The 14659-nt window shown below is 39.0% G+C and overlaps 2 protein-coding genes across 3 annotated transcripts in view; both read right to left on the bottom strand.

Moving 5' to 3' along the window:
• sgsm2 (small G protein signaling modulator 2) overlaps positions 1–5439 on the bottom strand; it is a 91907-nt gene extending 86468 nt beyond the window's left edge. Inside the window, exon 1 of the mRNA XM_079823840.1 lies at positions 5219–5439. Coding sequence (XP_079679966.1) covers positions 5219–5278 — 60 coding nt within the window. The 5' untranslated portion in view covers positions 5279–5439. The remainder of the gene's footprint in view (positions 1–5218) is intronic.
• A 1732-nt stretch (positions 5440–7171) lies between these two features.
• Positions 7172–14659, bottom strand: part of tnfaip1 (tumor necrosis factor, alpha-induced protein 1 (endothelial)) — a 10278-nt gene continuing 2790 nt past the window's right edge. For both annotated transcript variants that reach the window (XM_079824307.1, XM_079824308.1), the window contains exons 4-7: positions 12456–12539; positions 12299–12351; positions 12003–12198; positions 7172–7957 (exon numbers count right to left, since the gene is read on the bottom strand). In XM_079824307.1, coding sequence (XP_079680433.1) covers positions 7739–7957; positions 12003–12198; positions 12299–12351; positions 12456–12539 — 552 coding nt within the window. In that variant the 3' untranslated portion in view covers positions 7172–7738. The remainder of the gene's footprint in view (positions 7958–12002; positions 12199–12298; positions 12352–12455; positions 12540–14659) is intronic.

Raw genomic sequence — 14659 nt, 5'->3', positions numbered from 1 at the left:
ATATTATATATATATATGTCGATCAGGCATAATATTATGACCACCTTCCTAGTATTGTGCTGGTGCCGCTTTTGCTGCCAAAACAGCCCTGACCCGTCGAGGCATGGACTCCACTAGACCCCTGAAGGTGTGCTGTGGTATCAGGCACCAAGATGTTGGCAGCAGATCTTTTAAGTCCTGTAAGTTGTGAGGTGGGGCCTCCATGGATCGGACTAGTTTGACTAATATCGATCTAGCTCACTGCAGTGTGCAACAAGCATCTCATAGTAGCCGCCGAGCGAATGCACAGAGTAGCATAATAACATCATTTTCAACACACTCAAATACACTCAAGTTCACACTTGTCATGTTTGGTTCGATTAAAACGAACCCCTGGTGCGATTGCTCAGTTAGTGCGGTTCATTTGAACATATGTGAACGCTGCCATCTGAACCCTGGTGCGAACCAAACAAGCGGACCAAGATGGTAAAAAGATGGGTCTCGGGCCGCTTCCAAACGAACTCGGGTGCGGTTCGATTGATATATGAACGCAACACGGACCAAAGACATGTAAACGAACCAAAAACAGGACGTGATGTCACAAGATGCCGCTATACAAGTCAGCTGATTTGACGACGCGGAAAGATCGGTGTATCCAAAATGAGTAGAGGACAAACGTGGAGGTAAAGTGCCTCGTCAATATATGCAGATCTTCGTTTCTGCATACAACGGAGGAAATCCTGCTGCTGTTTTGAATGTTTTAAACATTTTATGAGCTCTTCGGGAGTTCTCAGCTGGTAAAAATAAAACCATATGTACACGCATAAAATGATGGCGTTTAATCCAGCACACAGCATTGTTTTGAATGTTCGGTAAGCAAGCTCCGTTGCGAAATATACGTCATAAAAGCGACCAATCAGATTGTGACCGTCTCCCTATGCCTTTGGTTCGATAACCAAAGCGGAAATATTAAAAGGTGCCCTGTGTACATTTTTGCGACATCTAGCGGTGAGGTTGGGAATTGCAACCACCCACCCCTCCCTTTCGAAACACAGAAGCTACGGTGGCCGACACAGGACAAATGTGTTATCTGAGACAGCAGAGAGTAGCTAGTGCTCTGTAGAGAAGTTTGTCCGTTTAGGGCTACCGTAGAAACATGGCGGCGCAAAATGGTGACTTCACTGTAAGGGTACCCGCGGTGTATGGAGATAGAAATGGCTCATTCTAAAGTAATAAAGACATAACGGTTCATTATGTAAGGTCTTTATACACCACTGAAAACATAGTTATGTATATTATATTGCATTTCTGCCAGTAGATCCTCATAAATACTACACACTGCACCTTTAAATCAATGGGAAATGATATATTTTGGTAAAAAGAGTCCAGGACATCTCTGTTGAGAAAGTAACTAATTTTAGTAGTAAAAATATGAGATTTATGTGAATATGACGCACAAAAGTGCACTAAAACTTGATGAACAAGATGTTAAAAATGTATTTCCTTATTAACCCAGGCCACTGAGCCACTTGAGGCCAGACACCTTAAGAATTACTGCTGCTCTTCACAGCCATGATTTTTGGCCTTTATTAGACATGCCCTTAACTATCATGAGAAATGATGTCTGCCAGGATTGTGGCTGAATCAGCCTTGGACACAGTCTGTTCTGACACATGAGACACCCTGGTACCAATTTAGGACATCTATTCTTTGCAGCAATTCATTCATGATTTCTATTATTCATGAGGGCCGGATTTAAAACTAGCGTTCCCTGCACTGTAAGGGAAAAGATAAGAATTAATTATGCCGATATAAAAGAATGTAACAGCTTCTTCCACTTTACAGTTCCTGGAGTGAAAACATTTGCAACTATTTAAATGTGATGTCTTATCAAATAATTAATACAAAAATATGCTTGAGGAGAGTTCATTCATATTATCTCAGTGTACTTATTTTGAAGTGGTATAAAATGGTAAGCACAATTTTTTTTTTTGGTTAAAATTATACACTCAAAAAATTCTGCGTTGTTTCGACCCAAATTTGGGTCAAATATGGACAAACCCAACTGTTGGGTTAAAAATTAAATACAAAAATGTAACCAAATGGTTGTGTTTGTCCATATTTGACCCACATTTTAAGTTGAAACAACCCAGCATTTTTAAAGTGGACAAATATATTTTGTATAATTGATCATTAAACTAGATATTACACCACTGAGATGTTCGTTAATTGTTTTGTGTACTGTAATGGGCTATTATGTTCAACTTATGTCACTTTATGAGGTTTTTTAACATTAAAGGGATAGTTCACCCAAAATTGAAAATAAAGTCAGTAATTACTCACCCTCATGTTGTTCCAACCATGTAAGACCTTCGTTCATCTTCGGAACATAATTTAGTATATTTTTGATGAAATCTGAGAGCTGTCTCACTCCTCCATAGGCTTTCAGAGGGAATGAAACTTGATGGCCCAGAATAGTAAGTAAAAACGTCATTTAAGGAGTCCAAATGACTACAGTGGCTCTGTATTAAGTCTATCATGCGACGAAAATACTTTTTGAGCGGAAAAACAACAAAAATAACGACTTTATCCCACTATTATTGTTGTTCAATTTGAGCCTCTGACGAGAGTTTGCGGGAGTGCCACGACGCATGCGCGAGAACTGAGATTACGGCGTTCTTCTTCTACTACTACTTGTTACTGGCTGCTCACTCTTTCGGAGTAGTACCGCCATCTCAGTTCTCGCGCATGCGTCGTGGCACTCCCGCGAACTCTCGTCAGAGGCTCAAATTGAACAACAATAATAGTGGGATAAAGTCGTTATTTTTGTTGTTTTTCCGCTCAAAAAGTATTTTCGTCGCATGATAGACTTAATACAGAGCCACTGTATATACTAAATTATGTTCCGAAGATGAACGAAGGTCTTACATGGTTGGAACAACATGAGGGTGAGTAATTACTGACTTTATTTTCAATTTTGGGTGAACTATCCCTTTAATATGAGTTCCCCTAGCGGCTAGAAATGGAGACAGGTTTAATCCCTGGGTGTACTTCTCTGCCTTTGAGAAAATGAAAGCTCAGACGGGCCGATCTGGAATCGTCCCTATATGTTGTCATACGGGGAAAGGTTACCTCCCCTTTCTCTGCTTTGCCAGCCTAGAGAATTTGAGGAAATGGATTCTGTTTATCAGTCGCGATGTCAGCACAGGCTTTACAAACAGACTTTTACCATATGGATTCGACAGCACCGCCACAAACAGTGAGTGACAGTGTTCATTAAAGGAAAATGCTGGGTTAAAAACAACCCAAGTTAGGTTAAATATGGACAAACCCAGCAGTTGGGTTAAATGTTTGACCAACCTGCGGGTGTAATGGAGGCCAGCTAGTAGTCACTGTGCGAGTAAACCTCCCTCCTCTGATCTCAACAAACGCTAGATGTTACAGCCTTTAGCCTCCTTGTTAGAGTGTCCGACTCTCATGTCGGCGGACCTGGGTTTGAGTCCCGCTTGGAGCGGGGCGGTTCAAACAGGAGGGTTTACACTGGGCAGTTTTATTTAACTCAACTATTGTTTAAAAATGACTGCATGGCGGTCTAAAAACAGAACCCAAAATAGGTTGGAAATTAAAAATCAGACACATAATTACGAGTTTGTTTGTTTATTAAATGTTTTAACGGCATGTTAGCACCGAGGCTATTTACATGGCAAACACAAGGTCAATATCACAATCCATAAAATAATTACATAAAACATTCAAACTTGACATAAGAATCTAAAATACATTCAGGTGACTCATTCCAAAATATTCCATGTCAACATGTTTCTGAATAAAAATTCTCTCTAGCAATATTATAAAAAATACATTCCAAGTTTCCAACAGAATATGTTTCACATAATTACTAAAGGCAACAGAAATAATCAAAAGGCGAACATTTATTAATAAACAATTTAACAAATGCTTATTATTTAAGTAACTTTTAAATAAATGTCAACTTATTAAACATAATAAATGTTAATTTCCAACCTATTTTGGGTTAATTTTTAAGCAAGCAATTGTAATTTTTAAACAATAGTTGAGTTAAACGAAACTACTCAGCAGCTTGGGTCAAACATTTAACCCAACCCCTGGGTCAAAACAACTCAATCGCTGGGTTTATCCATAATTAACCCGACTTGGGTTATTTTTATCCCAGCATTTTTAAGTGTATGACTTCAAATAAATATGTCATGTTTTGCAACAATATGCTGGAAATTATTGCAAAATAAACCCGTGATTGTTTTACACAGGCATATTCCACTGGTTTCACAGACAATGCTTAAACTAGTCCCAGCTGTTTTTACAGAAAGCAACTTGCAAAGACATTTCCTAAAATATGTCGGTGCCGTTGTTTTGTCTCAAGATGCACATCAGTAATGTTCAGCCCAATTAACCCCGGCTTAATCTAAACCCTGTCTGTGAAACCGGGCATATCCCGGTTTACATAGTTGAATCTAGTAGTCGAATTAGACAGTCTTAAATAATGACTTTGAAGCTACAATACATTACAAAAGTATGCCCTGACCAATTCAACCTATACTAGTGTAAACCAACAACAGCCATACTGGTTCAATATTATACGAATTTAACATCCCCTCACATAAAATAAAAACTTAGGTCATTGAAATGAATGTGTAAACCGCTGGAAAATTGAGTTTACACACAAAGTCTTTTTTCTCTGCATGCAATAAAAAGAAAATAAATCACACAATCCAGAGTTACCAATGCAACCGATCTCTTGTAACCAGCCCTTTCTCTTATAAATAAACCTCGCGTGCTCTGAGCGCTCAGACCCTCCGTCAATGGAAAATCGGTCTCGGCTCGTTTTTGTTTACATTGCAAACGACCAGGAGCACATTCGACAATAAAAACGTATTCGTCCATGCGGTTTAGGCTGTATTGAGCCGTTTGCACGATGACCGCAGAAACCATTGATTACAAATCACGGTCTCCCATAGCCATTATTAAGTTATACGCGGACGAGGACGGAAATACCCGAACCCTCCAGCTCTACAGGTGAACGGGTTTGAATGTGAACCTATAAGAGACTCATAAATGTGACTCGTTATACATTGATTCACTGCATCAGCGCATCCGAAACTTCCATATGCATGCACTTCATTCGGATGCACATTGCAACAACAAAGCATGCAATATCATCATGTTTTCAGCATGCAATCAAAACTAAGAGAATCATACTTACTTCTCTTTTGACGTTCCATAGTAATTTCTCTTTCAATTCTTCATCTGTAGTCGAACCCATTGTCCCTGATTGTTAAACAACCTAAGTGCAGCATAAACTGGCTGGAGGCATAAATCTGAACGGCTCGCTATATATATATATATTTTTTTACTCTTCCTTCCTTTTCATAAGCGTGTGTACTGACAGCTGAGCGTTGACGCATCTGAGCACTGCCGTAGCGCGTCGTGAAGCCATCTTCGGTTCCTTTATGACGCAATCGCCGCTGGCCCCGCCCCCTCCTCATTGTTGATCAATGGGAGAAATCTCTTCACGACTTATTTTTAGCTCCCCTCCACATTTGACAGCTCAGATGGAGGCGCTTGAGGTGGTTCAACTAATCAGGCATTGTCAGGCGTTCACCAAGACATGATGTTCCTATGACCTATTGGATGAGAAGATACGTGATGCATGATGGTTATAGTCTCGCATCCTGTTGTGGAAGGCACAGATAGCTATCATCACCTATAAATGGCACAGGTGCATCCAAATTAAGCTATTGAGCTGATGCTGAATATTTAGAAGCCGTTTAAGGGCTTTGATGTACAATTTATTATTTGCCTTTGAAGTTACTGGGATAAAATTACATACCTGACCTGTAACACAACTAAAACATAAGGTATTTTCAAAAATGTCTCCATTATTGTGTGTTCAAACATTGACAGTCATTGTATTGGCAAACATTTTTTTCGGATGAACTTTGAACTATTTAAAGGGAAAGTTCATCCAAAAATGAAAATTAGCCCATGATTTACTCACCCTCAAGTCATTCTAGGTGTATATGACATTTTTCTTTCAGACGAATATAATCAGAGTTATATAAAAAAAATGTCCTGGCTCTTCCAAGCTTTTCTAATGGCTCTTTTTGTTTTGAAGTCCATAAAAGTGCATCTATCCATCATATAACTGCTCCACACGGCCAAGCCATGCGTTTGTGTAAGAAAAATATCCGTATTTAAAACTTTACAAACTGTAATCTCCAACTTCCACTAACGGTCGTATGTGCGTTCACGAGAGAGTGAAGTATATTTGTTCATACATTGACAGTCAAAGAGGTCTAGAGTTGTTTTGGACCCCACTTTCATTGTATGGGCAAACCATTTTTTCACCCAAAAATGAAAATTAGCCCATGATTTACTCACCCTCAAGTCATTCTAGGTGTATATGACTTTTTTCTGTCAGACGAATATAATCGGAGTTATATTACAAAATGTCCTGGCTCTTCCAAGCTTTTCTAATGGCTGTTTTTTGTTTTGAAGTCTATAAAAGTGCATCTATCCATCATATAACTGCACCACACGGCCAAGCCATGAGTTTGTGTAAGAAAAATATCCATATTTAAAACTTTACAAACTGTAATCTCCAACTTCCGCTAACTGTCGTGCGCGGGTTCACGAGAGACTGGCGTTCCAGCGTATGACATTGGAGGCTCCGGTGAGAATATGCAAGTTCTCTCGAGAACTAAGTTTTGTTTTGCTCTATCCTCTGCGTTTCCGCGTTCGTCAGCAGAACTTGCGCTACGCCTGAATCCTCCGTCATACACTGGAACGCCAGTCTCTCGTGAACGCGCGTACGACAGTTAGCGGAAGTTTTAAATATGGATTTTTCTCTTACACAAACCCATTGCTTCGCTTCAGAAGGCCTTTATTAACCCCCCGGTGCCGTGTGGAGCAGTTATATGATGGATAGATGCACTTTTATGGACTTCAAAACCAAAAAACAACCATTCACTGCCATTATAAAGCTTGGATTAGCCAGGACTTTTTTAATATAACTCTGATTGTATTCGTCTGAAAGAAGAAAGTCATATACAACTAGAATGAGGGTGAGTAAATCATGGGCTAATTTTCATTTTTGGGTGAACTATCCCTTTAAGTTTTTACAAATTTAAAATAATTAGAGCAGGAAACTTAAGGCACGTTCATTCATTTTTTTTAGGCATTCAAATCACTTTTCTTATTATCACACTAGACAAAACAATCAAACACTACAATCTCATTTTCCCAAATGCAACACCCCAAGTCCATAAACATAATTTCTTTTCAAATCTATTTCCTATATTAATCCCATCTTAAATCACAGTATGGATAATTAATGTAGGCATAAGGCAAGATTGTAACAAGAGTACATGATCCTGTACGGTAAGCAGAAACAGACTGATGTACTACTTGGCGGATTTATCTTGGCATCAAAACATTCTATGATTAAGTTAGTAAATACTATTTAAAAATGCAGTGTTTTCCAAAAAAAAAAAAAAAACATAATAAATTAAAATATAGGAATTGATGCTAATTCAACCTTTTTGTGTTCTGTTCACATTAATGTTCAAGCCGGATTTCATTTTCGAAACACTGATTGTCAAGAAAGCAGCAATCTGTACCGGCGGCAAATTACAAAGTGGTTCCACGGTGCTGGTAGTTTAGTGTTCTCCAGAGACGCTGTGAAAACTGAGGCAATTCTTGGAAGCCTCAATTCACAGTTAGGCTAATGTCCAAGCGGTCTGTCATCATAAGTGCTGTATCTTTTAATGTGGATGCGACGCACACGCTCCCTCAGCTCCACGGCCTCCTCCTCTTCACTGTGTGAGCAACAATTGGTCCGTCTGCGGGTGGCCTCCAACAGGGAGTAATCTGGGACCGGGAGCGTCTCGTAAAGCAGGGCATTTAGCGTCTCCTCGTAGATCCGTGCCTCTGGAAACTCAACCTGAGAGCATTACAAGAGCTCTTCTGTGATACATTTCTCAATACTAGAAGGTATCTTCACTGGCTGCAATTTATCTTCAAATGTATACATTTTAATTACCCCACTTATTTGAGACAGTATTTGAATCCATATTCTTTATCATATCATTTAAGACATTTGTCACACTATTTTTTTCTTCTTCACCCCTTTAGTTAACAAAACCTCTGGGAAGAAAGCATTCAGGTTTAAGGCTCCTGCTGATTGGAATAATTTACCTTTAAAAGTACGATCCTTGACTTAATTTTATATGTTTAAAAATTGTTTATTTTGTTGTTTTGAAACTTGCTGTAATTGCTTTAGATGATAAGATTATACTTATTTATGCTAGGCAAAAAAAAAAATGATGGGTTAATTTTGTAGTGGTGAGTCTGTTGGTTTGGATTAGGTGACTGTTGTTATTTTTTTTGTGTTATTTAACTTTGTGTATTAGGACCCCTTTGAAAACGAGATGATGCATCTCAAGGGGTTCATCCTAAAGAATACATTTGTTACATTTGAATAGGCGATGAAAGTGTCTCTACAAATGTGACCCGTGCTAGCAAAATGAGTCGCAATGAGCAAAAATGAGGTAGTGTTATTTCCACATTCTCTATGATGTATAATTTGTTGGAATCGGACAAAAAAATGACCGAGCTGAACGTTTGAAGTCGACAACGGGAGCAAAGTCAATTTGGAGAAAAATCGAGATAAAGTTTTCTGAAGGTTCCAAAACAAAACCACCTAGAAACCATACCTTAAAATCCCTGGTAATAACACCAAATTTGACACACACCAAGTCAAAACCAAATCCATGATACCACATTTGTTTGATTAAAGGATTAGTTCACTTTTAAATAAACTTTTACTGATAATTTACTCACCCCCATGTCATCCAAGATGTCCATGTCTTTCTTTCTGCAGTCGAAAAGAAATTACGGTTTTGGATGAAAACAGTCCAGGGTTTTTCTCCATATAATGGACTTCAATGGGCTCCAAACGGTTCAAGGTCCAAATGACAGTTTCAGTGCAGCTTCAAAGGGCTTTAAACGATACCAGACGATGAATAAGGGTCTTATCTAGCGAAACGATCCGTTTCTGCGAGAAACCGAGCAGTATTTATGCTATTATTTTACCTCTTAACAGACGACACGATCGCCTCTGAGCTCCGCCATAACTTCCGGAAAGTGAGGTCAAATTCGATCTTGGTCATAGATATATCGATAGTAGATGCCTCATTCTACTGATCTGTGCATTCGCTAATGAGGCATCTACGTATACATCTATGACCACGATCTAATTTGACCTCACTTTCCGGAAGTGATGGCGGAGCTCAGAGACGATTGTGTCGTCTGTTAAGAGGTAAAATAATAGCATAAACTGCTCGGTTTCTCGCAGAAACGGATCGTTTCGCTAGATAAGACTCTTATTCATCGTCTGGTATCGTTTAAAGCCCTTTGAAGCTGCACTGAAGCTGTCATTTGGACCTTGAACCGTTTGGAGCCCATTGAAGTCCATTATATGGAGAAAAACCCTGGACTGTTTTCATCCAAAACCTTAATTTCTTTTCGACTGCAGAAAGAAAGACATGGACATCTTGGATGACATGGGGGTGAGTAAATTATCAGTAAAAGTTTATTTAAAAGTGAACTAATCCTTTAACATTAAAGGGTTATTTCACCCAAAAATGAAAATTCGGTCATTAATTCCTCACCCTCATAACGTTCCAAACCCGTAAGACCTTCGTACAGCTTCGGGAACACAAATTAAGATATTTTTAATGAAATCCGAAAGCTCTCGGACATCTCCATAGACAGCTATGTAATTACCACTTGCAAGACCCAAAAGCCGGGTCTACACCGCGGGAACTTTCCCCAGGAACAAGGGACTTTGGGCTGGTACTCTGTGTGTTTCGACCGCAGGAACCGGGGTCTAAATGAAGTTCTGAGTAAAGATTTCCCCCTCAAAATGGCCATGTTCGCGAGGTAGTACTTTTTCAATAGTTCAGGAATTTTGGTGGGTGGGACTTGGGCGCTAAATATGCTGATTGGTTGAGCTCACGCAGCATTTTATTTCAACCTAAAAGTCTGTTGTGGTGTGTGCAGTAAGAGTAGTTTGCTATTGGAATCAACAATGGAGTTTAAAAAATACGACAGATGGACCGACGACGAGGTTTAGGCTTTATTACGTTTATTTGCGGAGGATGAAATCCAGTGGGAACTGGAAAGTCGCATGCACGGGAGCATTTGAAAGCACACGGAAGTGTTCGAAAGTGTTTTGAAAGCGGGAGCGTCTGAAAGCACAAGCAGGCGTCAACCATCGGACCGGTAGGCTGATAGGCACCTGTATTCAAACGCTCCCGTGTGTATCTGTGTAAGCGCTCGGTGAAGAGCATCACTGATGTATATTTACAACATGTTTTTGAAGCGCAGGTCATTGTAGCCAATCACAGACGAGCGTGTGAGCATAATAGGCAATCAGAGGTGTTTACGGGTCTGCTTAACCGTGCTCAAAGCATCACATTTTTTAAAAAAGTGCTTTTGACAACAATACTACAGTGGTTCAACCTTAATGTCATGAAGCGACGATAATACTTTATTCAACAATGCGTGATTCATGTTGGGCTATTCACAGTGCAGATCTTCTTTGGCAGAACGGCGGCCATACGTCATTACGTGAATCGTGTAGGAGAGTGACACGAAAGAGAAGAGATTGTTGAATAAAGTCGTTATTTTAGTTTGTTTTTTGCGCAAAAAAGTATTCTCGTCACATCTTAACATTAAGGTTGAACCACTGGAGTCACATGGACTATTTTAAAGGAACACATCAGTTGAGTTTTACCGTTTTTGAATCCATTCAGCTGATCTCCGGGTCTGGCGGTAGCACTTTTAGCATAGCTTAGCATAGATCATTGAATCTGATTAGACCGTTAACATTTCGCTCAAATGACCAAAGAGTTTCGATATTTTTCCTATTTAAAACTTCACTCTTCTGTAGTTACATCATGTACTAAGACTGTTGGCTCGGACCAAGAATTTTCTAGGCCGATATGGCTAGGTACTATACTCTCATTCCTGTGTGATAATCAAGGAACTTTGCTGCCGTACCATGAGTGCAGCGGCGCAATGATATTACACAGCGCCTGAAAATAGTCCCCAGCACACTCTCTGTGCAAGCAGGTTGTCACTTTGGTTATGTTGACGGAAGCCTATTTTCAGGCTCTGCGTAATATTAAAGTTCCTTGATTATTACGCAGGAATGATAGTAAGTTTCCGTCGGTCTTAGTACATGTAACTACAGAAGAGTCAAGTTTTAAATAGAAAAAATATTGAAACTCTTTGGTCATTTTTGAGCGAGATGCTAACGGTCTAATCAGATTCAATGATCTATGCTAAGCTATGCTAAAAGTGCTACCGCCAGACCCGGAGATCGGCTGAATGGATTCGAAAACAGTAAAACTCAACTGTTTAACTCTAGGGGAGTTGGAAAATGAGCCCATTTTCAAAAATAATGGCGTGTTCCTTTAACAGTGTCTTTCCTACCTTTCTGGACTTTAAAAGTGGACGTTGTGTTGCTGTCTATTGGGGGTCAGAAAGCTCTCGGATATAATCAAAAATATATTACTTTGTATTCCGAAGATGAACTAAGGTCTTACGGGTTTGGAACGACTTGAGGATGAGGAATTAATGACAGAAATTTCTTTTTTGGGTGATGTAACCCTTTAAAAAAGTTGGAATGCTGCGCTTTAAAAAGATACCAAACTTGTGCTGAGGGAAAGCGCCAGTGGTCGAGAAGCAAGCAAAGAAAAACTGCATTTTTCATTGACAAAGGAAAGTACTCCTCTCAGAAAACGTACAAATAAATATACTTTTAAATATTGCATTGCTATTAGGAGCATCGAGATAACTAGACGGTTTTTGTGAAAACCTCAAATTTGACCAAAATTGACATTTTTTTCACTTGTTTTGCCTGTAGCCCGCGCGCATTTCGACTCATTTTGGTCACAAATCCCTTTTCAAACAGGACTTACCTTTGTCTGCTTCTTCTCAGTGGCATAAACAATGGATGTGCAGCAGACTTCTGCTAGTTTACGGCTTTGTCCGTAAAAAGACCAGCAGCAGATCTCGTCTCCAATGACATCTTTAATGAAGAGTACACGACCACTGTAGCTCAGGGACAGCTTCTCAAACAACTCGATATTCTTGAGTAGGTTGTCATCCGAGTTGCTTTTGAAGGAGATAAAACCAATCAAAAAGATAAGCATTGACAGTAGAAGCTATCTGAACCTCTCCAAAAGGTGACGAATGATCAAACACTTGTATTTACCTTGTATAGGAATATTTGTTGTTACCTCGGTTGTAAAGCAGTTTCACAACAGGCTGTAAGGGGGGAAATAACCATGTCAGGAGACATTTAGAGCTGTAGATTATCTTGATTTTATGTGAACAATGAACACAGAAACCAAAAGAGAGGATAGACTCACCCTTACGCAGCCTTCTATCAGTCTCTCCTCCTCTTTAGGAGATGTTATGAACGGGATAACACACAAAGCCTTTTCTTCATTACCCTACAAATAAAATGATAATTTCAATAAACAAACAAAATTATTACTTTTTGCTTAATTTATAACGTAACTACTTTTTTTTTTTGTACAATAAAAAAATTAATAAAACCATCTGGAGATTAGTCATTTTTAATGATTAATGTCCCGTTTTTTCTCGAAACACAATGACTTTATTCTCAAATTTAATGAGTTTATTTTCAACATTGCATTTCGACTTTTTTCTTGAAATTTAACGAGTTTAATCTCGCATTATAATGACTTTAATCTTGAGATGGTTTTATTTTTTTATTATTGCTTCGACCTAACCACTTCCGTATTTTTTTTTTCATTTTTTGCATTAATCTTTTTTACACAGAATTGATTTTTTACAAGCAACATTATGGGACTTTGCCCCAATTCTTACTAGCATGACATGTATACAGCATATACATGCGCCGATGAGCCAAAACATTATGACATGTCACAGATTAAACGAATATTGTTGATCATCTAACTAGACCACATAAATCAGGGGTCCGTTCTTCGTACGTCATTAACTCAGTTAGCTGGATTTGATTGTTGATAATTTGGCATGATCTTGGATTGTTTGGTTCTTCGAAGCTCATCCTGAACTTGCTGTCATAGCAACAGAACCTTAAGATTAAACCTGCTCGCGAGCGGCTTATTTCATGTAAACAGGATTAGATTGCATCTTTTAAAGCAGCGTTGATACTTCAAATTCGTCCCAACCACTGCTACTTTATTACTAGAGTTTCTTACTGAACCAGGGACAATAATATTTAAAAAATGTATTTGAAAATAATATTATAATGCTGTATATAATACTATAGACAAAGCCACTTGATTGAAATATTTATTTTTGATTGAATAATTACTTTATAATGTTATTAAAGTCTCAAACACATACTGTAGTTAATGTGCATTAATTTGAACAGTGACTATTATGGGATGGCTTGATGCAGCGCAGGATAACTTGATCTTGACCCTTAAGAAACTTGAATTAATACATTGCTAATTACAACATTGAAATAAAAATGTAAAGGGTGTACAAATACTATAAAATCGTGAATATAAATAACTGGGAATCTTGTAAAAAAAAAAAGGTAATTTATCTATTATAACTTTTATGTTGGTTTGGTCGTTTGGCTGTTTCCTTATACAGGTCCAGAATTCCTTTTTTGTTGTTGTAAAGTTTTACTTTTTACTTTACGAAATTTATTGAGTTTTATAATGCATTATAATGACTTTAAAAATGCTTTTCTAAATTATGATGTGATTACGTTGCTGTCTTGCCGCCAGCCAATTGCTGCACTGCTGATCGTTGTTTCGAGTATCGATACATCTGCCCTTTTCAGTAATACCAGGAACGCCCAGTAATCTCAGACAGACTTAATCCAGATATTTTAATCCTAGCCACAAATTCGTTTGAAGAATCAAATCAGCCAGAGATCAGTTATCACGATTAAAAGATCTGGGAATCTGGGATCTGTCAAATCATCTCAGATGTATTAAAAGAGGTACGAAGAACGGACCCCTGGGTAGATAAGATGGTGAGAAATCACCAGTTCTTGTAATCAATGCGTTGGATGCAGGAGAAACGGGCAGGAATAAAGATCTGAGCGACTTTGACAGGGGACAAATTGATATAGGAAGTCGACTGGGTCAGAGTATCTCTGAAACGTCAAGGATTGTGTGTTGCTTCCGGTCAGCGGTGGTGAGGATCTACCAACAGGGGAGGAAGGAGTCACAAGGCTCATTGATGCACGAGGGCAATGAAGCTATCCAGTCTGGTCCGAGCCATTGGAAGGTGATGGGATGATGGTTATGGGAGGAATGCGTCACAACGAATGCGCCTGCAATGGGCACATGAGTCTCAGGAACTGGACCTTGGAGCAGTGGAAAAAGGTCGCCTGGTCCGATGAGTCACGTTTTCTCTTATATCACGTGGATGGCTACGTGTGTGACGTTTACCTTGGGAAGTGATGGAACCAGGATGCCCTTTGGGATGACGACAAGCTGGTGGAGGGAGTGTGATGCTCTGGGCAATGTTCAGCTCGGAAACCCTGAGTCCGGTCATTCTTGTGGACATAAATTTAACATGTGCCACCAACCTCCACATTGTT

This window comes from Gobio gobio (genome assembly GCF_949357685.1).
Source record: "Gobio gobio genome assembly, chromosome: 8".
Classification (NCBI taxonomy): Eukaryota; Metazoa; Chordata; class Actinopteri; order Cypriniformes; family Gobionidae; genus Gobio; species Gobio gobio.
This window is presented reverse-complemented; position numbering and strand designations above follow the sequence as displayed.